This window comes from Gobius niger, assembly GCF_951799975.1.
Source record: "Gobius niger genome assembly, chromosome: 7".
Lineage (NCBI taxonomy): Eukaryota > Metazoa > Chordata > Actinopteri > Gobiiformes > Gobiidae > Gobius > Gobius niger.
The window spans coordinates 35,107,753-35,131,356 of record NC_136858.1 but is presented as its reverse complement, the minus strand read 5'-3'; the positions used below and the strand labels follow the sequence as shown (position 1 = coordinate 35,131,356).

The 23,604-nt window shown below is 41.6% G+C and overlaps 1 protein-coding gene across 1 annotated transcript in view; it reads left to right on the top strand.

Annotated features, from left to right (window-relative positions):
* hs3st1l1 (heparan sulfate (glucosamine) 3-O-sulfotransferase 1-like1) overlaps nucleotides 1–3,089 on the top strand; it is a 106,148-nt gene extending 103,059 nt beyond the window's left edge. The window contains exon 2 of the mRNA XM_079560607.1: nucleotides 1,851–3,089. Within this exon, the coding sequence (XP_079416733.1) occupies nucleotides 2,000–2,935 (936 nt within the window). The 5' untranslated portion in view covers nucleotides 1,851–1,999 and the 3' untranslated portion in view covers nucleotides 2,936–3,089. The remainder of the gene's footprint in view (nucleotides 1–1,850) is intronic.
* Nucleotides 3,090–23,604: the final 20,515 nt, after the last annotated feature.

Below are 23,604 nucleotides of genomic sequence, written 5' to 3'. Positions count from 1 at the left end.
GCGCTGGATTGATAAAATATTTTTGCGTTTAGTCCTGAGCCTGACTTTGTGTGGACAGGGCCTAAGACTGCCACCCAAAGTGACCCCCGTGTGATCTGAATATCTGATCACTTCGTGAGTTTGAACACAAATATACCTGTGGTTCTTAAAGAGGGGGTATTATGCTTTTTTCAATCACATAGCACCAGTCTATATCACACTACAATGATGACGAAACCTTCTGTTGGTCTGTAAATGCAGTAAATTGGAAAAACTGCCTTGTATAAAATTGCTCTCTCAAAATGGCTGTAGTGAATGTCTTGAAATAGGCCTCTGTCTCTTTAAGAACCTCTGAGCCTTTCCGACACGCCCCCTCTACACGCTGTCTGTGGCATCAGTGGGGAGGGGGTTCTGCTGAGGGGCAGTGGTCGGTTACTCGGCTGGTGACGAAAGCTCGGAGGCGTCTCCAGGAGGTGGGGGCGTTCCTAGGAGGACTCAGGCAAACCTATCCCTAAAATGGCCGCCATCAGAGTTTTTACAGATTACTCAAAAATACGTGAATGTGCCAAGGCAACACTTCAGGCATGTTTTTAATGAGGGAATGACGTAATAACATGATGTAAAGCTTGAAAAAGTCAATTTTGCAGAATACCCCCCCTTTAATAGACCTGTCATGATAACAAAATCTCAAGTTCAATATATTGGGCAGGAAACTATCAAAATAAACAATATTATTCAAGACCTTCTAAGGCCACAGAAACTAACTGTAAACCTTAAAAATTACAATTAAGCTCTGTTAGAAAATAACTTCACCTTAAAATGTCTCACAATGAACGTGAAATACAATGAGACACAACTTTACTTTGGGTAAAACATAAATTGGGGGTAAAAATGCACTAACAATAAATACTGAACCCATAAAATGTATTGTTTATCTGCCATTTATTGAACGATAAGTCGATATAGTAATTATTGTGACAGCCGTAGTTCTAAATCTGATATGTTGCTCTGTTTAGATGTCCTTGCCATTGTCTCACAAAAGGTCATATCCCTTCCTTCTTAAAACAATTGGATTGTAAAAGTGTTAGCTCCATGTCTTCACAGTAGCTGTAACATTGTCAGATAGGTTCCGCCATGTAGTCCATGTTTACATCCTCTTCTGCACATTCAGATAAAGCATTAAAACCAGCTGTCGTTTACATTTACGATTCTCTTTGCTGTTTCATTGTTTTGTTCTCTCCCCCAGTCTTGCAAACAGTGCAGAAAGACTTCTCATAGTTTTGAAAAGTCTCTTTTGCTATATTACCAATCTTATTTAATACCCCCAAATCCTCCTTATTGCATTTGGGCGAGTTCACTCTCTCGGTATTGATCTCGGTCGTCTCATATTGAAAATCAAAGTCACCTGGAAGTGGGAACTCATTTGGCTTCCTGCTGTAAATGCATCTATCTTCCAGTCGGGGAAGCCTTGAATTGAATGCACTATAGAGGCCTCTGAAACTTTTATCGATTTGCAGACCGAATTTTGACCCGCGGAAAGGCAAGACAAAGCACTCTGGCCTCGTTCGTTGGGCCTGCCGCCATATCTCGCTATCTCAGACACCAAAGAGCTGCCCGGCCAAATGTTTTTCAGACAAAGACATTACAGTATCAATTGGAAGTGACTTTATGGAGTGTGAGGTAGGGAGAAGATGAGAGAGAGGCGAATGAAAAGCGACACATTAAAGTATGAATAGAGATTATCCTTTTGTGATAATGCACTTACGGACTCTGCGGCTTGATAGTTCCAAATGCAATTTCTTTATCAAATGGGCTTCATATACCTGGAACCTGAATATCTTTTTTTTTGTCTCTCTTTGTCTCTTTTGCAGATGTGCTATGGACTGAAGACACTTTCAACTCCCATTCGATTCCAATGGCGCAAAAAGGTTGTCGTTTCAACTGCTCCTGATACCACTCGACTCAGATAAACCCACGACCTCTTCAGCCAGTCTTCTCCCTCTCAGACATAAACCCGAAAATGTCATACTTCCTGTCATTTGCGTTGCTCTTCGCTGTCCAAATCCACGGTGCCCCGCCGGAGTTCCTCCAAGAAGAATTCGGCATTGACCCAATCGAACTCGATCACATCCAAGCTGCCAATATCTCCGAGGACGCGTCGACCGCTCCGCCTCCCGGGACGAGCAAAAGGCCGCCGCAGAGCATCATCATCGGAGTGCGCAAAGGCGGCACCAGAGCGTTGCTAGAAATGCTGGACATACATCCCGAAGTCGCGGCGGCCGCCACCGAAGTCCACTTCTTTGACTGGGACGAGAACTACGCCAAGGGGTTCGAGTGGTATCGCGATCTGATGCCTTACTCCTACCCCAACCAGATCACGATAGAGAAAACGCCGGGATATTTCACCTCGGCTCTCGCCCCGGAACGCATCTGTGCCATGAATTCGTCCATAAAACTCCTGCTGATCTTGCGAGACCCGACCGAACGGGTGATTTCTGACTACACCCAAGTCTACTTCAACCGTCTGGAGAACCACAAGCCGGTGCAAGCAATCGAGAACTTGCTGGTCCGGAATGGCGCTTTGAACATGCGCTACAAAGCCATCCAGAGAAGCCTCTACGACGTGCACATGCGGAACTGGCTCAGGCACTTCCCCTTGGAGCAGATCCACATCGTCGACGGGGACGCGCTCATCCGGGACCCTTTGCCGGAGCTTCAGAAGGTCGAGAACTTTTTGAACCTGCCGCCGAGGATAGTTTCGTCCAATTTCTACTTCAACCAGACGAAGGGGTTCTACTGCATTCGGAGCGACGGGCGCGAGCGCTGCCTCCACGAGTCTAAAGGGCGACCACACCCGGCGGTCAACAACACTGTCCTGCAGCAGCTGAGGGCTTTCCTAAGGGAACATAACAGGACCTTTTTCAGGCTGGTGAGGCGCACGTTCAACTGGCAATAAGGACAACCATACAGTGGGACTCTATGGGACACATGCAGGAGTGGTATTGATTGGCACATGTTCAAAAATGGCTAAAATAGATAGCTTGGCTGAAATGACAATTATCTTCATTTCAATGTAACAAATAATTTATTTATTTACTTATTTATTTATGTAAAGTAGTCGCTATAAGTCAAACTCAACTGGAAATCAAGCATCCAAAGCTGATTCGTCATTAAAGTAGGGCTGACAAAATGAAAGCTTTAGCTCATGATTAACCAAAACATTTTTTTTTTATCATGATTAATCACATATGTTTTGATCAAACACATTCACATCATTCACATGACCTGAAAGACAAAGCTCTTGTATTAACTACACATTGTAAGCCAGGGGTCTCCAAACCTTTTGACATGATGAAATAGCGACAGCGAGCTCCTTTTGCATCAAAGAGGCTTATCTAATTATGCTATTTCAACTAAAATCACTTTAATGTTGTCCTTAAACTGTGCTGAATGAACCTTTGCAGATTCTGCTCAAAATCTTCAGCACCAAAGAAAATGCATCTAAAATATCAAGCTCATGTGGAAATGTTGAAAGCCTTGGGCGAGCGAGAGCTACTGGTCGTAGATCCCTGTTATAATCAGTTGGGCGTTTCCAATTGAATTATGAAACTGAGAACATTTGATTAATGCAATTTGAGCAAATGCTTTAAATGTGAGTTTTTTTATGGCGGCCAAGTATTAATAATGAATGTAATTATTAGAGAAAAGTGTGATTATTCGCGATTAAAAACAAATCGATCAACAGCACTAGATTAAAGTTAAAGCCAAGCCATTTTTTAAATTCACAATACTATACTGTACTTTAGCATAAAGGTCAAGTCAAGCACCACTTTTCACGTTTGATAGAAAGTGCCAACTGGAGGAGCTTCAGTCTCCAACCCAATTTTTGAATCATCAACTTTATCAATTTTCTTGTCAAACACAATTCAATCCTCATACTTTTATCTGGCCATTTTATTTGCTGCAAAAGTTCAACACATTTATTTGCTGATAAATTACTGACCAGATAGATTTAAGGCAAATTTGTTTTTTGCCTTAAAGTGCATATGACAGTTTTTTATGTTTCATTAATCTTTCCTCTGTCTGGTAGGATTATTCATGATCTAAGTAATGTCTCAGTTTTTCACCTGTGAAGTGTCAAAATTTGAGCAAAAGCGTGTTTGTTGTACAGTGTTCTAGTACAGTGGTTCTCAACTCGTATGGTTCGAGACCCACCATAGAATGACAAGCCATGACTCAAAGCAAAATTGAATTTGTCATACCTTATGTGATATACTTTATTTTCCTTGCTGAATAAGCATTTAAAAAAAAACAGAAGTTTAAATCATGATAGAAACCATCAAAATTTCGACAGACTTAGATACTTTTTCATTATGTTAGAAATGTTGCCTGGAAAAGGCTCGTGACCCACTTGAAATGGTTCCGTGACCCACATTTGGGTCCTGACACAACCAGGGGAACAGGGCATACGGGAGCAATTAGCAGGAGGTCCTTGGAAATATTAAATATCAAGGAGAAGATGAAACTGAATAATATTTTAGTATGACTTTAAAAGTTACATTTAGTGATATTAAAGAGACTAGACAGAGTTTAAAAATTAAACAGTTATGCATTTTCCACCCCCTACTTGCTCCAGCCATGTCCTAATGTGTAGAATGAGCCCAGACCTATTCACTGCAATGCCTCTAAAGTCCTGCACTGTCACTCAAAAAGCTTAATATAGAAACTGCAGTTTCAGCGCTACTAATTAGTTACTAATAAATCTAAGTTTTGTTGAACATTTTCTAAATAGTTGGCTGCACCTTCTACTGCAAGTAGAAATGAAAGACTGACATGAAACAAAAAAGGTTGGAAACCACTGTTCTGGAACATTAGTGCCATAGGAAGAGGCATACTTCTGTATAATATGATATAATATATCTTTATCATTTCATTTTTTTTATTATTGATCCTTGATAAATGATGAACATAAAATGTCAAAAAGTATTTAAACATGTTGATTTTGTATCTTAAATGCATGTGCATTAACTGTATTTGTTGAAGAGATAATGTTGTAATGTGTCATGTGCACTTTAAATACTATGTTTTATTCTTCTGAGTCAGGGAAAAAGTGCAATCAATATGCAGCCCTACTGTACATCTAAGATTATCCTGGTTTATCAAAGACCAGTAAAAGTGCTTATGAGGCTGCTCTTGATTTGCAAAATCATTACTTTGAATAATTTATGCTTCCTCATCAAATTACTTTCACATTTCCACAAGCACAATGGAAATCTCAGACACCTCCGAGCTGACTTCTTTCAATTACACTTGAACATGTGCCAATGAATTTACGCTCTCACATATGGACTCTCTGAGGAGCCGCTACGCTCTGCCTGTTACATGGACCTTTAGGGGGTGAACAGCACTTTAGTGAAATAACGTTGGAAATTCCCCTTTGTACTGTATCGCTTCCCCATACCTTCTCCTGTGATCCCCCGGTTTCTACACCTATACCGCCAGTGCTATATTGACACAAGAAAATATGAAGAATTGTAACTAGGGGCGTAGGATTAAATGAAAGATTCTCCGAGCCTAATAAATCATCTGTCGTGAGCTGGGGGCGTCGGAATGATCACATTTCTGCAAAAACAAGTTTATGAGACACATGGACATTTTTCTCTCCTTCTTGTTTGATATTGTTTCTTGATAATAAATTGTTTGGCTTTGAAACACACCAGATGTTTATCTCCTGTTTTCATTTTGACCGATAAAAAGCCTCGTGGCCCTCGCTCTAACCTGGCTTATTTGTGCATCCAAAGCGGGGCAGGCGCATTAGAATATCCTTTTGATTTTCTGCGGTGGAAAGTAGACGTTAATGCAAGGAAATGGGGGCCCTGGAGCGGTGCTTTAGTACTACAGGAATCACTAATGGTTTCAGACATTGAAGGTAGCCTGTGCCCGCAGCGAAATCAGTCAAAGCTCCGTAGTCAGCAGCAATACACGCAGCTCGCTCTGCATTTTCAGCTCTGCGCTTTGTTCAACAGCTCGCACAGGTGTGGAGGCAAGTCATTAAATCATAGCCCACAAGCTACGCTCCCACCAGAATGTTTGCAGTTATGTTTAATGTAATATGGTTTGATCCGGCTTACATTTCCACTGCAGTGCGTTTCCTAGCAGGCCAAACATTATGGCCATCTGCTCCGTATTGCCTTCTTCTATCTTGATATGCAACACACTTTGATGCTCCGTGCATTCTTGCTCGGTAACGGTTCAGTTTATGGTGTAGGAGTCGACCCACGGTTCGGTGCACGTGCGATATAAACGGCTGATAGATCAGTTTTGAAATAAAATGGCCGAAGCAGTATTTGTAATTTCAGAAATAAATTGACAATGCTTTCAAATTTTTCAACGCTGCTTTACCATAGAATGTGTCCCCTGGGATGATATTGCCTGCGGCCTTCAATTTTGGGGTAGGTGATGATGATACACGTGCTCTGACATGCGCCACGGAGCTTAAAGAGACTAGACGCAAGTTGGGCATTTAATGCTTACTACTGCCACCTCAGGTCTTATGCGTAACTGCAGCTTCTATATTAAAGAGGGGGTATTATGCTTTTTTCATTCACATAGCACCAGTCTATATCACACTACAATGATGACAAAACCTTCTGTTGGTCTGTAAATGCAGTAAACTAGAATAACTGCCTTGTATAAAATGGCTCTCTCAAAATGGCTGTAGTGAATGTCTTGAAATAGGCCTCTGTCTCTTTAAGAACCTCTGAGCCTCTCCGACACGCCCCCTCCACACGCTGTCTGTGGCATCAGTGGGGAGGGGGTTCTGCTGAGGAGCAGTGGTTGGTTACTCGGCTGGTGACGAAAGCTCGGAGGCGTCTCCAGGAGGTGGGGGCGTTCCTAGGAGGACTCAGGCAAACCTATCCCTAAAATGGCTGCCATCAGAGTTTTTACAGATTACTCAAAAATATGTGAATGTGCCCAGGCAACACTTCAGGCATGTTTTTAATGAGGGAATGACATAATAACATGATGGAAAGCTTGAAAAAGTCGATTTTGCATAATACCCCCCCTTTAAGCTCATGCATGACGGCACTTCGGACCCGAATTAACAACTTTTTGAGTGACAGTGCAGGATTATATAGGCAAGGTTGGGGCTCATTCTAAACCTTAGGACATGGCTGGAACATGTGGGGGTATGAAAATACTTCGTTTTAAAGGAACAGGCCACAGTTCTTCCATACTGTGATATGTTCTTACCTGAGCTTAGACGAGCTGATGTGTACCTGTCTGGTCTTTGTGCGTGCCCTCAGAGGTTTTTAGCATTTGGCCTCTCCCGGTATATCCTATAGCTTCAAACGGGGTGAAGTTGGAAGCGACCAAGCTCTTCCACGGGCACGCACAAAGCCCAGACAGGTACACATCAACTCGTCTAAGCTCAGGTAAGAACATATCTCAGTATGGAAAAATGGTGGCCTGTTCCTTTAACATTTTTAAACTCTGTATAGTCCCTTTAAATAACAAGAAATATAGACTAAATCTTTCGCACAATGAATATCAGATTTCTGAACCGCGGTGCACTGTGACACGGTGCATTGTTATATGGGATAGGGATATTTGTTCTCTGCAAATGATCCATCCTTCTCCGTGAACAATGCCGCGACCCACCATCTGCATAGAATGACAAGCCATGACCCAAAGCCGAATTGAATTTGTCATACCTTATGTCATTTACTTACTGAACAAGCATTTAACAAGACCCCAAAAGTTTAAATCATGATGAAAAACATCAACATTTCAACACTTTTTCATTAGATATTGATAGAATCATTGCCTGGGAAAGGCTTGTAACCCACAACGTTCTGGACTGAGCATCACCAGCTCAAAGTTGAGACCCCTTTAGCTTCTGATGATGGAATGTCATCTGCATAACCTCTCTAGCAGCCAAGTCCAGAGTGTCAAGGACCCTCACATTAGGGCCCAAGTAATGATAATTCACTCTATTCAAATGAGTTTGTAGTGTTGCACTGTGTTCTTAAAGGTGCATTATGTCATTTATACCCGGAATAAAAAGTTAATATTAGTGCATATGTTCGTCTATCAATGACCCAGTGGCTGCATGGGTTGTTCGCATGGGCCTTTACTTTCTGCTCCGGCAGCCTAATAGCGAATTATGTTTCATTGGACTTAACTAGAATTCGTACTCGTTAAGATAAGGCCTGACAGTATTATAAAACATCTATATAGCTACCATTTCGATCCCATGCTCGGCACGTCTTTCTCTCTGAGTGCAGTTTTTCCTGAACCATCTTGTTGCCCTCTGCGCACCAGATGGACATGGCAGGTCATGTTTCTTTCATTGATCGGCCTTTAAAGAGCAGCCAAAGCTACAGCTCCTGTGGGATTGGATATGCATGTAATCTCTCTCTGCCCGCGCTGTCTGCCGGAATAAGCTCCATAATTCTCCCGAGGCACTGAAACGCAGTCACCGAGGCCTACGAGAGGGGATCCATATCCACAACACAGAGGTGCACTCCGCTGTCGGCTACTACTACTCTCAAACACGCTGAATATTAATATGAATGGTGCCGGGCCCTGGGGTTCAACAGGAGAATGAGAGAGGAAAATGAAGGTACACAGGTTTAGAGGGACGACTGGAGCGGGCGTGAAGAAAATCCCCCGCAACCATTTCAGAAATTTCATTACAGAGGAGTCGGGAGGAGCTACATGCGGCGAAGGGGTGCTTTTATTTACCAAATGTGAAGTGTACAAACCTGCAATAGAAACGGGAACTCTGTGCAAAATCCTCTTTTGAAGCGCTGTCGAAACACAACACTGCATCGGTCTTTAACATGTGGCAAAAGCTGAATATTCGTTCTAACGTAGATATCTTGTTATTTATTTATAGCAGACAAAAAATACAGTAAAGCCGGTGAGAAAAAGACAGTTGATACCAGAGTGTAATGTCGAACAGCAAAATGGTGTCACTGAGTTGGAGTTAAGGCTTCAAGACAAACTTTTCTTGTGTTTTAATGAGAGAAACTCTGACCTACAGAATACAAATCTATGGTTTGGAAAAAACATATTTTTCTCTTTATTCGCTTGTCATGACTTTAACCTTAACAGATGCTGCAATTTAGATTATGTTGGGAATATTCTTTCTACCATTTCGTAGCAGAGACAGCAGAAGCGTCGATACATATCGCACAAAAGTATACACTATGTTTTAAAAATGATCTGTGGCCCTTTTCATTTTAGTCATCCCTTTCATATATTTCAGAGTAGCACACTGAACAAAAATATATTAAAAAAACAACTCCTTTGTGTAGAGTTGATAACTGGACGAACACTTTATGCCATCAGTTTATTGATGTCAAACAATGTGAATCGTTTGAAATTATGTTTCTCTCATCCTTGATTGTGGAGCGGGGAGAGGGAGGGCAGCGAGTTCAGCTTCCCGATGGCCCTGTGTACGAAACTGTTCCTCAGTCGACTGGAACTGACCCGTAGATTCCGCAGTCTCCTCCCTGAAGGCATAACCTTGAGGAGACTATGAGATGTGTGCGAAGGGTCCCTGGCGATTTTGATGGAATGGGATGATCTGCACCACCAATCCACAGGCCACAATCAACAGAACCCTCCAACAACGCAAAATTAATATTTCAGCGTGGACTTTTATTGTAGACAGCCTAAGGTAAACCTGTGCAATATTCATTCTTCTTTATTTATACAGGTGGTCTCTTGAGACTCATGACCAGATCTTGTGCCTGGCACACGGGGTGTGCAGCGAATTGAGATTGAAAATTGAGATTTTCAAGGTGACTGGTCTGATGGGAGCAACGCCGACATGCCTTGTGTTCTTCTTTTAAGGGGGGGTGTTGTGCAAAATCGACTTTTTCATCATGTTATTATGTCATTCCCTCAATAAAAACAGGCCTGAAGTGTTGCCTTGGCACATTCACGTATTTTTGAGTAATCTGTAAAATCTCTGATGGCGGCCATTTTAGGGATAGGTTTGCCTGAGTCCTCCTAGGAACGCCCCCACCTCCTGGAGACGCCTCCGAGCTTTCGTCACCAGCCGAGTAACCAACCACTGCTCCTCAGCAGAACCCCCTCCCAACTGATGCCACAGACAGCGTGTGGAGGGGGCGTGTCGGAAAGAGTCAGAGGTTCTTAAAGAGACAGAGGCCTATTTCAAGACATTCGCTACAGCCATTTTGAGAGAGCAATTTTACACAAGGCAGTTATTCTATTTTACTGCATTTACAGACCAACAGAAGGTTTGGTCATCACTGTAGTGTGCTATAGACTGGTGCTATGTGATTTAAAAAAGCATAATACCCCTTCTTTAAGCAGTACGTATTAAGCAGTAGGTAGTAGTATGCTCTCACAGGTCAAACTAACAACTTTATTAACCCCATCGTGAGCTCAACAATGTTCTTGTCCCGCTGGGGCGCGGATCGGCCCTGGCTTGGCCGTAAACGTGAAACAAAACAAATGCACATGATCACCCCCCACAACCCCTCTTCCCTCCCATTCCCGGCCGCTGAGTTGGTTGAAGGAAAAACTGTTTCTCCAGCCCACGTACTTGTGCGCTCCTACTCAGCGCCTACTCCTACTTGTGTTTACGAAAGTAAACACAAGATCGGGCCCAATATGTCTCCATTTGCAAGAGAGACCTGTCAACAATAAGGCAACAGTAAGACAATAACAGCACATTGACATACACTTAGAATACCAAGAGCAGTCACATGGAAGATACTCCTTTACTAGGGATTTAAACTGATTAAAGGTCACAAGATTATCCACACATAAAGTCTTCTGTGCCCCATTCCAGACATTTGATGCAAAGTAGCAAAAGGCCTTCTTCCCCCATTCTGTCTTTACACAGTGTGACTCAAGTGTGAAAATGTCCTGAGACCTCAGCTAGTAACCATTTAACCTGACACCAAGAGCTTTGTAAATAAACAGCAGACAGTGCTGCTCTTTCCTTGCTTCTAGAGATTGCCAACCCACTTTAGTTCAACGCATGAGTTTTTGAGTTGGAAGCAACAAAAAAAAGTGTTGCGTTCATATTTTAGTTTGTAATTATGATCCATCTTCCTTTAGTCACCAGGTGGCGCTTGTACCTCTCAGCCTGTCCCAGAGGAGTGGTTTGTCAGCTGGGACCGGCTCTTTTCTGAGATCTCTGTCCTGTTTGGATGTGCTCACAAGGAAGGTCCCACGTCTGCCTTCTGTTTCTCACTGATCTAAAAGAGTGCAGATTGTCCTCTACGTGGAGTTAAAGCCCTTCATACACATACTTTCCAAACACAGTCACAAGAACACACACAGAAATATATATATATATATATATATACAGTGGTGGAAGGAGATAATTCCAGCAGTAATGAAAACAGTGTTGGGAACTCAGCAAGAACTGTATGTGTACTTTGGCAATTCATTCCTTTATGTAGAAGTCTCTTTGATGGTTAATTCATTAAAAACACAGCAACTACCAATGCCATTTTACAGAAGCAAGCTAAAAGAGTAAACTTCCAAACAAGCCATTCACTGCATTAATTAAAGTTTATTCAAAAGCATGCCCCCTTTGGAGTTCTTTAGTCTCAGCATGGGGCTGCGCATCAAAACAGCGTTCTCAGAGAAAAGTCTGTCCTGGTGACTTTTGTTCAACACTTACCAATACACCGTGGAATACATTAGTCTGCACTATTCGGTGTACTATTATGACGCCGGGTTAAAAGCTTCTACTTGGAAATATTTGGTCAATTCAGTTCAATTATCAGAATATGCATCAACTCCTAAGGTACTCCTAAGTTGGGGCATCAGCAGTGTAGTGTTTCCTTACTTTTGACCATATTACATGTTTTTTCTCTCATCAAAAACATACCTGAAGTGTTTCAAGTTGCAAGCGTATAATAAGTAATATTTGGATCTTCCCCAGTGGCTGTTCTTAGCATAGCGGTAATAGCTCTCAAAAAGGTTTCCTTTTCCCAAAAAACTCCTCCTGAGGTCCTACGTATCCAGGAAGAGCTTTCCTCACATCTCTATATCTTGCTAAGCTTAATCCTCTCTTTGCAAATCGAAAACGCGTGTAATAGTTTCACTACAGCCATACGATCCAAGCTTGGGAAATGTTTTTTTTTTTTTTTTTACTCTTTATTGAAACATCTGGGCAGCAAAGGGGAGTAAGAGGAGTGGGAGGCGCATATTTTAGCTTAGTCAGAGGACCAGAAAGTGAAACTACTGGATATTTTGTTACAGCTGTTTTAGATCAATATTTTTGAATCAACAAGGTGCAGTGAAAAATATGTTTTTGAGGAAGGAAAAAGCATAATCCCCTCCTGGAACCGCCACCTTAACGTGGTGGAGGGGTTTGAGTACCTGAATGATCCTGGGAGCTCTGTTGTCGGGGGTTTCGTGCCCCTGGTAGGGTCTCCCAGGGCAGACGGGTCCTAGGTGACGGACCAGACAAAGAACGGTTCAGAAGCCCCTTATGAGAGACCAACAGGCCAGGTTACAATCGTGAGGTCATCCTTCTGTGGAACCACCAACTGCAGGAGGAGCCATGGGGCTGGTGCAATGTGATTTGGGCAGCTCCAACAGCTGCCCCCACGACCCGGCAACGGACAAGTGGAAGAAAGTGGATGGATGGATGGATGGATGGATGGATGGATGGGTGGAATCTCTGAAATGAACGCGTCGATCAACATAAGTAAGTAAGTTAGAAAGTAAGTGCTTTATTTGTCATTGTATTATTTGTCCTAAGCCGACTGCGACTGAGCACATCACCCCTGTGGGTCAACCTGACCAGCATGTTTTTGGATGTCGGGGAAACCGTAGCACCCCTAGGAAACAAGGCTGGCTGCCTTCAGTGCTCCTCTGATCCTCTGAAATGGTGCACCGCCTCCTGGGTTGGTCCCTCTTTCAGAGCGTGGTGTCCTGCACTCTGCTCCACCTGCTACTTCCTCCTGCACAGCTCCCTCTGCTCCACAACTGGCTTTCACCATCTTCTCTTTTGACCCTATTTTGTTTCCTGTCGCCTCTTGTGCTGCCTCCACTGTGCTGCAGGTGTGGGGGGCTCTTGTAGCCTCTTCAGCGTTTCAGCAGAAGAAATGCGTAGGTCTCAATGTCTTTAGCTCACAAGCTAGCTGTTTGTTTACTTTTAAAAAGATGCTTTCTTCAGGACCATTATAAACTCTCTGCAGTAAATTATGTACAAAAGCATCCAGCCAAACAGTATGGAACACATACTGGTTTTCACGCTATCTGACTTTAAGCCATAACTTTGTGGCTAATTTTTGGAGCACATTTCTAATACGTCTTCCGTTTCTGCAAATTGAGCTAAATTGGTCTCTGCCCTCAATCTGTGTATGACGTCAAACTTTGAAAAGATGAACCCAACCTGCTTTTATATCCTCCAAAGCCTGCCTTCTTTTGGCCAATCATAAGAAACTAGAAAGAGAGCCTAATTATACCATTTGTTTTCAGGAACAATTAAGCATTTAGCATCAAAGTCAGCAACAAAAGTCAATTGAGAATATCAAATGTCATGGTCTGTTGATTTTCGTATTGACAGCATAGTATTATCATGGTAATTGGATGGAAAAAGAATGCGGGACAACAGAGGATACAAGGGACGTATTTGCCTGATCTGTTTCCATACAGAGGAAATTATTGTTATGCTGTGAAGTAAAGTAAAGTTAAATGCTACCAAACTACTCCGAATACTCCCAATTGTTCCAAAATGTTTGTTTTTTCCTCCACAATTTTTTAAAATAGGGGTCAAACTTATAGATTAACCTGTTTTGGCCTGGTTCAAAACCTTGCACACGTTCCGGCAAAGTATGGGCCCTGCTGCTGTATAACTATCAGCAGCATTAGCATTATCAGTACGTCCCGAGGTGCTCCATATCGACAGCGCAGTTTGCCATTAGGCAGGTGGACTGGAAGGACAAAAGGGCATGTTTTGCTTACACCGCGAAGGCGCACGCTGCACAAATCCCCATTTACTGTCCCTGTTTATTCAGGCCTAATGTGCTCCTCGCTGTTCTGTGACTCTGGGAGATCCACAGGGCATCTGCTCATGTCTGCGCGCCGCTCCATTCAAACACTGGGTTGTTTAAGGATAGATATTTTTACACACAAAGTCCCCCGAACGTCATGATAACAGAGCGACTGTTTTGTGGAGTTCAGTGGTAGAAATTATGGATGTGTCAGGATCATTAAAGTAAAATTAGAGCCTTTTCTGTGAAAAAAGGATGAACTGAAAAGCTGCATTTAGAAATGTGTTGGTGAACATTTACCAACAACAGAGTGTGAAATAAGAGCTACTACTTTCTAGGGCTGGGACAAAATATCGGATTGGACTTGGATCGCAATACTTGGTTATTGATGGGTTTGGAAGAATGTTTTGTCATACACTACTTTGTTTTCCACTAACAGTTACATCACTTTGATACATTTTATGTTAATGCAATTTTCAATCTAAACAGTAAATGTCCAATGGCATTTGGTTTATAAACTTTGGACACATGATCTCTGTGTGGTCTCTCAGTTGCATGGGTGTTGTCCATCTTCAATGAAGGTTCTTGAGTCTGTACTCAGTAGTTGAAGAGTCGAACGCTTCGCCTCTCATCCAAAAGGCTTCGTCAGCGTACTAAGGTTTAGCTCAGCTCGCAGCCAGATATAGACCACAGGGAGAGAAGCTCTCAATAGAGGGGAGGGACTAAGCCAAGATCAAGCTCCTCCCTTTTGGATGAGAGGCAAAACGTTCGACACTTCAACTACTGAGTACAGAAGATATCTCAAGAACCTTCATTGAATTTGGACACATGACTTTTTACACATTTTGAGGCAAACATGTCACTTGTTATAATTACTTACTGTATCGCAATATGTATCAGATCGGCCCCTGAGTATCGTGATATGCATCGGATCGTGACACTTCCTCTGTTTTGTTGGACGTGACTTCTTTTGTCAAAAAGCTTAATTCCTGGACCTTGTGTGGAGTCTGAATCATCTCCCTTTATCTCATATGATTTACTACCACTTAAAACATACACAATAGGTTTCCTGCTATGGCCAGGGCTCTCCTGAAAAGGGGGTTCTGAATCTTGGTGGAACAAGTGATTCTCAAGATGCCCTTCCTGACACAACCCGTCACATTCTGTCTGTGAAGTGTCTTGCCCAAGAACACAAAACTGCATGCCCTTCGAGTGGCTGTGACTCAGCTCCAAAGCTTCTGCGTCTAAAGAACACTAAACACCTTTTTAAAAATGCAAAACGTTTAAACTTAAGTTTACTTTGTTCGCCTCAGGTTGCACTATTTGAAGGCCTCCAGGAATTTAATTCTCCATAATTGCTTCAGGCGTTCAGGGGATGTCAAAGCAAACACATAAAGCATCTCTTAACCATTGTGCCTTTAAATGCAGCAATAGTCAGAGATAATATGCATATAACAAGTACATGGTATTCCCTTTTAAAATATCTGTTCTAAAGCCAATAAACAGAAGTTTTCAAATACTCTGACATGTCTATCAAAAGTAACTATATTTTCAACTCTCTTCAACTTTTTAGCTTTTTAAACACACACTGAAGAGGTTTAGATTGATTAGATGTATATAAAAACAACAACCTTTGGGCTGTTTTTGACACACTTTACTGTGACTTTCTCTCTCCCGACGGCTCGCTTCACCTGACCTCTTGGGCCAATCACAGCCCAGACTTGCAGCACAGCCCAGTCATCATTCTGTCTGAGACTTTGCAAGAAACAAACCACACACATATTCACCCACAATGCAATTGTAAAATGTTCTAAAATGTCAAATCTAATGTGATTCTGACCGACCACATGCTGTGAGCTCTGCTTAGCAATTCAGTCCAGCACAGTTTTAAAGCGAGGAACCCATTCTCCCTCCTCACATAAGGCATGTGGAATGAACTGTAAAATGGCATTACAGAACTACAGGCAGGTTTGGTCGGCGATACCTGTGTCGGATCTGGCAACCGAAGCGTGCGCCTTATGATTGGACAAGGGCAAGAAACTAAACCGCAATCTTGTCCTTTTGTTCATGACATAAATCCCGTTATCATCATTATCTGACCGGTAAAGTGTTTGCAATTTTGAATAAATCAACATACTAATGGTTATGAATAAACTCAATATAGGATTATGAAAGTTCCCTCATATCTGGGGACAGGTGATATTTATGAAAATCACATTCCTTCAGACCCTTCCTTTATCTCAAGGCAGATTATTAGCAGGAGCTTTTGACATCACACACATAAATCCACTAAAAATCGATACCATTCCTGTGACTCAATCCGTACCATGTGGTGACATTTCAAAGGCATCTCCGCAGCGACATCTCAAGCCTGCTGTCGAGCGAGTCACGCAGGCCACACAAGGACATGTCTTTAAAGGACGCATCCCGCATGTTTTGCCGCCGCCAAGTGTTTGGTCTGCCATTGCCCTGATAACCCGCGATTCAATGCGAGCAATTTAAAAAGCCCTTGACATTAACAAGTCGCTGTAACTGATGAGGACTATTAAAGAGTCACTTATCACCGCGCGTCTTTGTTTCGTGCCAACCCCGCTGTAATTAAAGGTTTGAGGGGTGGTCCAGAGCGCCGTGCCGTAGATGTTTTGGCCGGTCCTGTCATCCAACAAGTCCCTAACGATCTGTCTTCTATTGTGATTGATGAAGCACTTAGCAGCGATTCAAAGCAGAGGGGTGGCTGGAAACGCCGCCTGCTTGCTAAGCTGTTTGCAAACTACCCGGCCACTGTAGTCGCAAGCTACAAGTCTATTACAGAGGAATCCTTGATGGGAATTAATAGCCTCCGTGACAGTGTTAGAGAGACAACCTGATGCATTATGGGAGACGCAGGCACGGACCAGCAGCGCGGCATAAGGTACGTGCCAAACAGGTCAGCGGACTGGGTACTATTTCTCTAATGTTGTTTTCCCATGTAGCACGCTTGTGTCCAACACGGTTTAGGACTCTATACATCTCACTACCCGGTTGTACCTCTGTGTCCAAAACACACAAGATACACATGGTCACTACTGGTCCGGCCGTATTACACACAAATACCACCTTTTTATCCAAATATATTTATTGAATTTACAGTTAAAATCACATTGGTCACTCACACTTTGTTCACTCAAACCCTTAACTGCATTCATCCACTCACTCGTTCACTCTGTCACGCACACATGCACACTTGAGGAGAGAGGCGCAGTCGAGACTTCAAACTAAAGGCTCACAGTGGTATAGAGACATTACATTATTTGAGAGAATACTCAGATATTGTATATATCCATCCATCCTGTACTGGCTCAGGATCAGCAGAGGGTCCAGTCCATAACAAGATGGATGAATATTGCTCTGTATCAAGGGGGCCCAGGAAGCAATCGCTGGATCACTTCCTGGGGAGCCCCTCAGCCGTTCACACGGAGGCACTAAAAAAGGAAAGTTAAAAATCAAATAAAAATAAATAAATAAAATATGTATATATACAGTATATATATATATATATATTCACCTTCATAACTATACAAAAGTATAACAGTAAAAATTATTTGAAACCATCATACGGAGACAAATAAGCGTAAACATGATAAGGAAACATTATAGTAAAAAAAAAAAGAATTATATGTAGAAAAATATATATTAAAGAGAGAAAAAAAATGCCGACAAGTTAGGATTCAATATATTTCAATAAAGGATTCCGGGTTATTTCCCATTTGTTCATATTTGTAGAGTTTATAAATATTATTTTTTCAAGAGTCATTACGTTCACAAGTTCATTTAGCCAGATCCTGAAGTTCAGTCCAGATGAGGTTTTCCACTCTTCGAGAATGAGTCTTTTGGCCAAGACAGTCCCTAAAAGCAACACAGCCCTAATATGCTGTGGAAGGTTTTGTGTTTCAGAAGAACCACCCAAACAAGACCATATCCCTGTCAGGGACAAGATTTCTCTGATACACCCCTGAGTAAAAGAAGAAGATGCTGGACCAAAATGGTTGAATAATAGGACATCCCCAAAACGAACAGTGATCCTTCAGCCAATTTACATTTATCACATAGTGGAGATACGTCAGGATAGAATGTGTGTAGTGAAACTTTGGAATAATAGAAACGATGAATCACTTTGAACTGCATGAGCCTGTGTCTGCTGTTAATTGAGCAATTGTGAAATACCACCTTTTATTAGAACATTGATTAGAGGTAGCAAGCCAAAAACTAGAGGAAAGCAGCGACTAAAACAGGGTAAGCAAACGTGGCTTTGATGGTAAACCAGGGAAACACCGTCCATTGTAACTGGAAAATTGTGCTTTAAGGCACACAGGTTTGACCCGAACGGACAGGCAGCATGTTCTTTTTACAAATATTTTTTTTCATACTTTTCTGTGTTTTAGTTAACCTCTTAACTCCCACCTGAACTGAGAGCATTTTCTCCAGTTCAGCTTTACCTAAATCCACCCAAGGCCAGTGTAACGCCTCATTTGAAAGCTAAGATCTACAAAACTCATCTAAATGGATCTTTTTCCTCACGTCATCAGGTTTTTTTTCCATCATTTGTTTTGGTATTCAACTCATTTTTGTAACTTTTTTGTCATTTTTTTTCTTCATTTTTTTTCTTCACTTTTTGTCACTTTTTTGTCATTTTTTTTATTTTTTGTGTCATTTTTCCGTCAATTTTTTGTCACTTTTTGTCACATTTTTGTCCATTTTTTGGTCATTCTTTTGTCATTTTTTTGTCATTTTTTGTCAAATGTTTATCAATTTTTTGTCAATTTTTTATCCAATTTTTTGTCATTTTTTCGTAATTTTTTTGTGACAATTTTGGCACTTTTTCATCATTTTTTGTCTTTTTTGTCATTTTTAGAATTTTTCGTCACATTTTTTGTCATTTTTTTCGTCACATTTTTGTCAAAGTTTTCTCACTTTTTTGTTACATTTTCATCATTGTTTTCGTCTCAGATCTGTTGCTATTTTCACACCTTTTTTCCAGAAGCTTTTGGATTGGGGTAAAGCCAAACTGGAGAAAATGTGCTCGGTTCAGGCGGGAGTTAAGAGGCTAAAGGGATATTTCAGGATTTTTGACATAGGGCCTCATTTCCTATAGTTATCCAGAGTGTTCCTGATTTCTGGAGATATTTTTTTTGTAATTCAAGCAGTTCTTATATTGGAAGAGTTTTGTGGCGCTAGGCTAGTGCAAGGCTACTGCATTTCTACGATATCAGCTAGCATGCATATATATATAATGCCAGACTAATGATATAAATGTCTGTGTCGTAAAATGCGATCGTTCATGTGATGCAAGGTCAGTTATATTCCAAAAAATATTCTATCGACACATTTATATGGTTAGTCTGGTGTTATAAGTGATTTGCCTCACACTGTTTTTAATGCAGGCTAGCTGATACCATAGAAATGCACTAGCCTAGCACAAGCATAGCGCCACGTAACTCTTCAAATATAAGAACTGTATGAATTACAAAAAAAAATATCTCCAGAAATCAGCAACACTCTGGATACCTAGGGCATGAGGCCCTATGTCAAAAATCCTGAAATATCCCTTTAACAGACATTTCTATTTCACAGTTTTTGTTGCATTCAGTTGTCTCATGGTTTGTACACATTCATATTTAGTTTGAGTTGCAAATGTCCAAAAGCAATGGAACCAGAAGCACAATGGCAAAATAAAAAGCAAAGAAGAGGAAGCAAAACAGCAGCATGGATCCACCTTAAAGTAAATTAAACAGAGGTTAGTTGAAGGAGGAGACTTAAAGAAAGCTAGCCACGAAGGCAAGGTTCATCCTACCGTCCCACGCCCACATCTAGCTCTCCCTGGCCGGCCCGGTGGTTCGATAGTACCAAGCGGCTACACCACGTGAGGACCCCAGCAGACCAGCGTTCACCGAGCAGAGCCGTGGACGTGGTGCGCGTTGAGGCTCTACCACCTGAGATGCTAAAATAAACTAAATAAAATTAAAGTGTTAGCAGCCAAACCAACATTTAAGAACAGGGGAATGAATGTGCGATGAGCGAAAGATGACAATGTTTTGAGATATTCAGAGTTAAATGGAGATAAGAATTTATGTTTATCTGAGGTTCGGGAGCAGGACCACACCTCCCGTACGCCCCCTCCGGCCGCCGGCCTATTTAAGCTCTCCATCTACTAACCTCGTCCTCTCTTCTTCTTGGTTTCTGACCCCACCCTCCCTGCCTTTTACTAATTTTCTTCTGCTTTTCTTTCAGGTATGGGGACGCGAGCCCGGGAGCGTACCTCACCGAAGCCCAAGAACGTAATTTATCACGCGTTTATCAATAAACGTTTGTGTACAGCGTATCTGAGTTTGTGGTCCTTGTGAGTGAAAAAAACTACTTGTTGACTTTAATTTAATGTTAAAGGTCCTATATCATGCAAAATCGACTTTTTGGAGCTTTTAGCCATGTTGTTTTGCTATTTCCTAATCAAAAACACCCCCAGAGTGGTTTGTGGCTTCATTCACGCAGCTCTCAGTAATCCTCCTGAATCCTGCTCTCTGAGTCTCCGCCCTCTCCTGGTGAACGACTGAGTGTTCAGTTGTGTCGTCACAGCGGAGCGGAAGTGCTCGACGTCTGTAATGTAATGTCTTAATTCTATGCTTAAGGCCTGATTTTAATTTGTAAAACAGCGTTTTCATTATTTCTGTCGTAAGAGAGAAACAAAAAGAAAAAAAGAAATAAAAAAAATAATTAAAAAAATAAAAAGGATGTGCCCGAGGTGCTTCCAGGTCAGCTGTGGCCAAAACAAGCACATCGCGTCTGAACAGATCAGTCATGTTTGCGCTGCAGCTGTGAAGATGGAGCTCGTTATAACTGGACACACCTGTTCTTTATTCTTAACTAACGATAATGTCACGGAGAAAAAGAAGCGCGTTTGGCTACGGAGTTTATTCAACCTTTTTCAGGAAGAGGCCACTCTCTCAGAAGCTGTTTTTTTCTCCGGGATTCAGCGACTATCAGCCAAAATGGTGTTTTTCTGTGACTGTCTCTGATGGATGTTTGGTGAACCTTCGCCAGAACCAAAGTGGATTAACTTTTATAACCAACGCAAGTCCCATAATGTAAACAGCGATGGACCAGAGTGGTGAGTCAATCCAAACGCGGGTTAGCTTGTGTGTTAGCATATTAGCTTGTGTGTTAGCCATTTATGAAGCTGTGTTGTAGATGTCAACTCCGTATAACTGCATCGTGAAGTAACTTCACTTATTGCTGTTTATTTATATTACCGTAAAGTTGTATGTGCGGAGAGAGAGGGCGGAGTTAACTGAATCGAAGCGTTGTGTCTTCCGGGTTCGAAAAATACCTCCAGAAAACACTTATATTTATCACAAAAATGAGTGCTCCATAGTGGTAGAGGTACAATATATCATATAAATGCCTATACTTAACTTTGGAATGGCTAAAATAGCATGATATAGCTCCTTTAAGAGGCCAATCTTGCGTTTCTGAACGCAGGCTGACTTTTTTTTACTTTGACCCAGAAAGTGGGATGGATCGTGGGCTGGACAGACAGTCATGGCGAATGCTGATGTTATGTACAACAGTGGTCGCTCCCCAAGCTTTTTCCTCCTACAGGCTGGACAGACGTGAATATTTTCCGGGGGAAAATGGGGGGCCAGTGGCACTTGCTGGTGTTTTGATCATGTTTCTGTGGCGTGCACAGTCCCCTAGCAGCCAAAGACTAATAAGAATGGGCAGACAGTGTTTACCTCACAGTGTGATAAATTAAGTTTATAGTTTGTCCTGGAAGAAAACAGACGTGGCTTTAAAAAAAAAAAAAAAAAAAAAAAAAAGAAAGGAGACGCACATCCAGGACCGCCTTAACCACTGGGCTTGCCTGGGCTGGAGCTCAGGGCGTTGCGAAAATGCTTCGATTTGAAACTTTACTAGCGGTGAGAAAAATAAAATAAAAATGTTCAGCATATTAGTTCAGAAAAAGCAGACAATATGTGCAAGCCTTTGAGTAGGCTCTGAAGGTTTTTAATGATTCATCGTAAAGCATTTTGTTGGTGATTGCTCGAAACATCTTGTGTTTATTCTCTATTAAATGAAGTGGTTTCACAGCTGTGCACACAGGTGAGACCATCTGGGCTGCATCATCTGCATAAAATATTCTCTTTAAACCTCAAGGTGCGTTTGTGTCAAAGGATTATACTTCGGTTAAGAGCAACACTGGATCAAAAGGAGAATTGGGTTAGGCGTGTGCCCAACGATCACAGTGTGGATGGTTCCCACGATCTCGAACACCAAGTTTACTTCTGACTTTCAGTGACATTTTTCTCCTGTTTGATGCTTTGATTTGCAAATGTCCAAAAGATTTCTAACTCAACATTGAAACGTACACTCCCAACATTGCTGCCGAAATAGAAAAGAAACTCCAAAATGCGTTGAAACATTCCATTCAGCCCTTTTCATTCAACACTTAAAAGGGTAAACAGAAGACAACGCGGCAAGGTTACAGGCGGATCATCTTATTTCTATGAAACTATTTCTTAAACGTCAAGGTTCATTTTGTTGCAGAAAGAAAAACACTTCTATTTAGCTCTTTCAACCTAGAAGGCATTCAAGGTTAATTTGCTTTTTGTTCAGCTTGTGCTTCTGGCAAATACAAAAAGCCTGTGGGAAGATGTATTGAATACCGTATAAACCGGCATATAGCTTTGAAGTAGTTTGAAGTAGCCCTCTGATGCCCTTTTCCAAACCTGCCAGGATCAGAAAAAAAATAAACACAACTCCTGTAACTAATGAGAGAAGGGACTGGGAAAACAAATTATCACACGCATAAATTTTCCTCCGCAAGCTGTTTGCCCCCATTGTGATCACTTATTTGTTAGTGGGTGTGTTTTTCATGTTGTTTCAGGAGCAGAGGGCATTGTAGTAATAGAAAGGAAAAGGCTGCAGGTCAAATGGATTGTGTCGGAATCAGATGTTGAATTACTTGTTTGCCTGCGAAGACTGGTTTCAGAAAAATCAATCAATTAATGAGTCATTTTTGTATTCTGAACGACTCTTTAAAATGTGCAGATCCCAAAGATTCGCCTACAGTGCCGTGAAAAAGTGTTTGCCCCCTTCCTGATTTCTTATATTTGTTACCACACTTAAATGTTTCTGTTCATCAGGACAATTCTTATATCCCTCAAGGACATTCCCAGTGAATACAAAATGCAGTTTGCCAATGATTATCACATTTATTGTGGCAAAGAGAAATCAAAACCTCTCTGGCCCTGTGTGAAAAAGTAAATGCCTCCTGAACTTAATAACTGGTTATGCCTTTGCAGCAATAACTGAATCAATCAATCAAAGTTTCTTTATATAGCACCTTACAACAGCACAAGGCAGTGTAAATTTCGTCGACTAAAATATTTAGTCTTAATTTTAGTCAAAGTGATATTGGCTAAAATTGGACTAAAACTAAATTAAAAGTTTTTCATGAGACTAAAACTATGACTAAAATGTCCAGATATTTTAGTCGACTAAAATAAGACTAAATAAAAATGAAAAGGAGAGACTACAATCATCCAAACTTCTATTGACCGTCTGAAAAAGCCTCATATCATGTAAATTCACT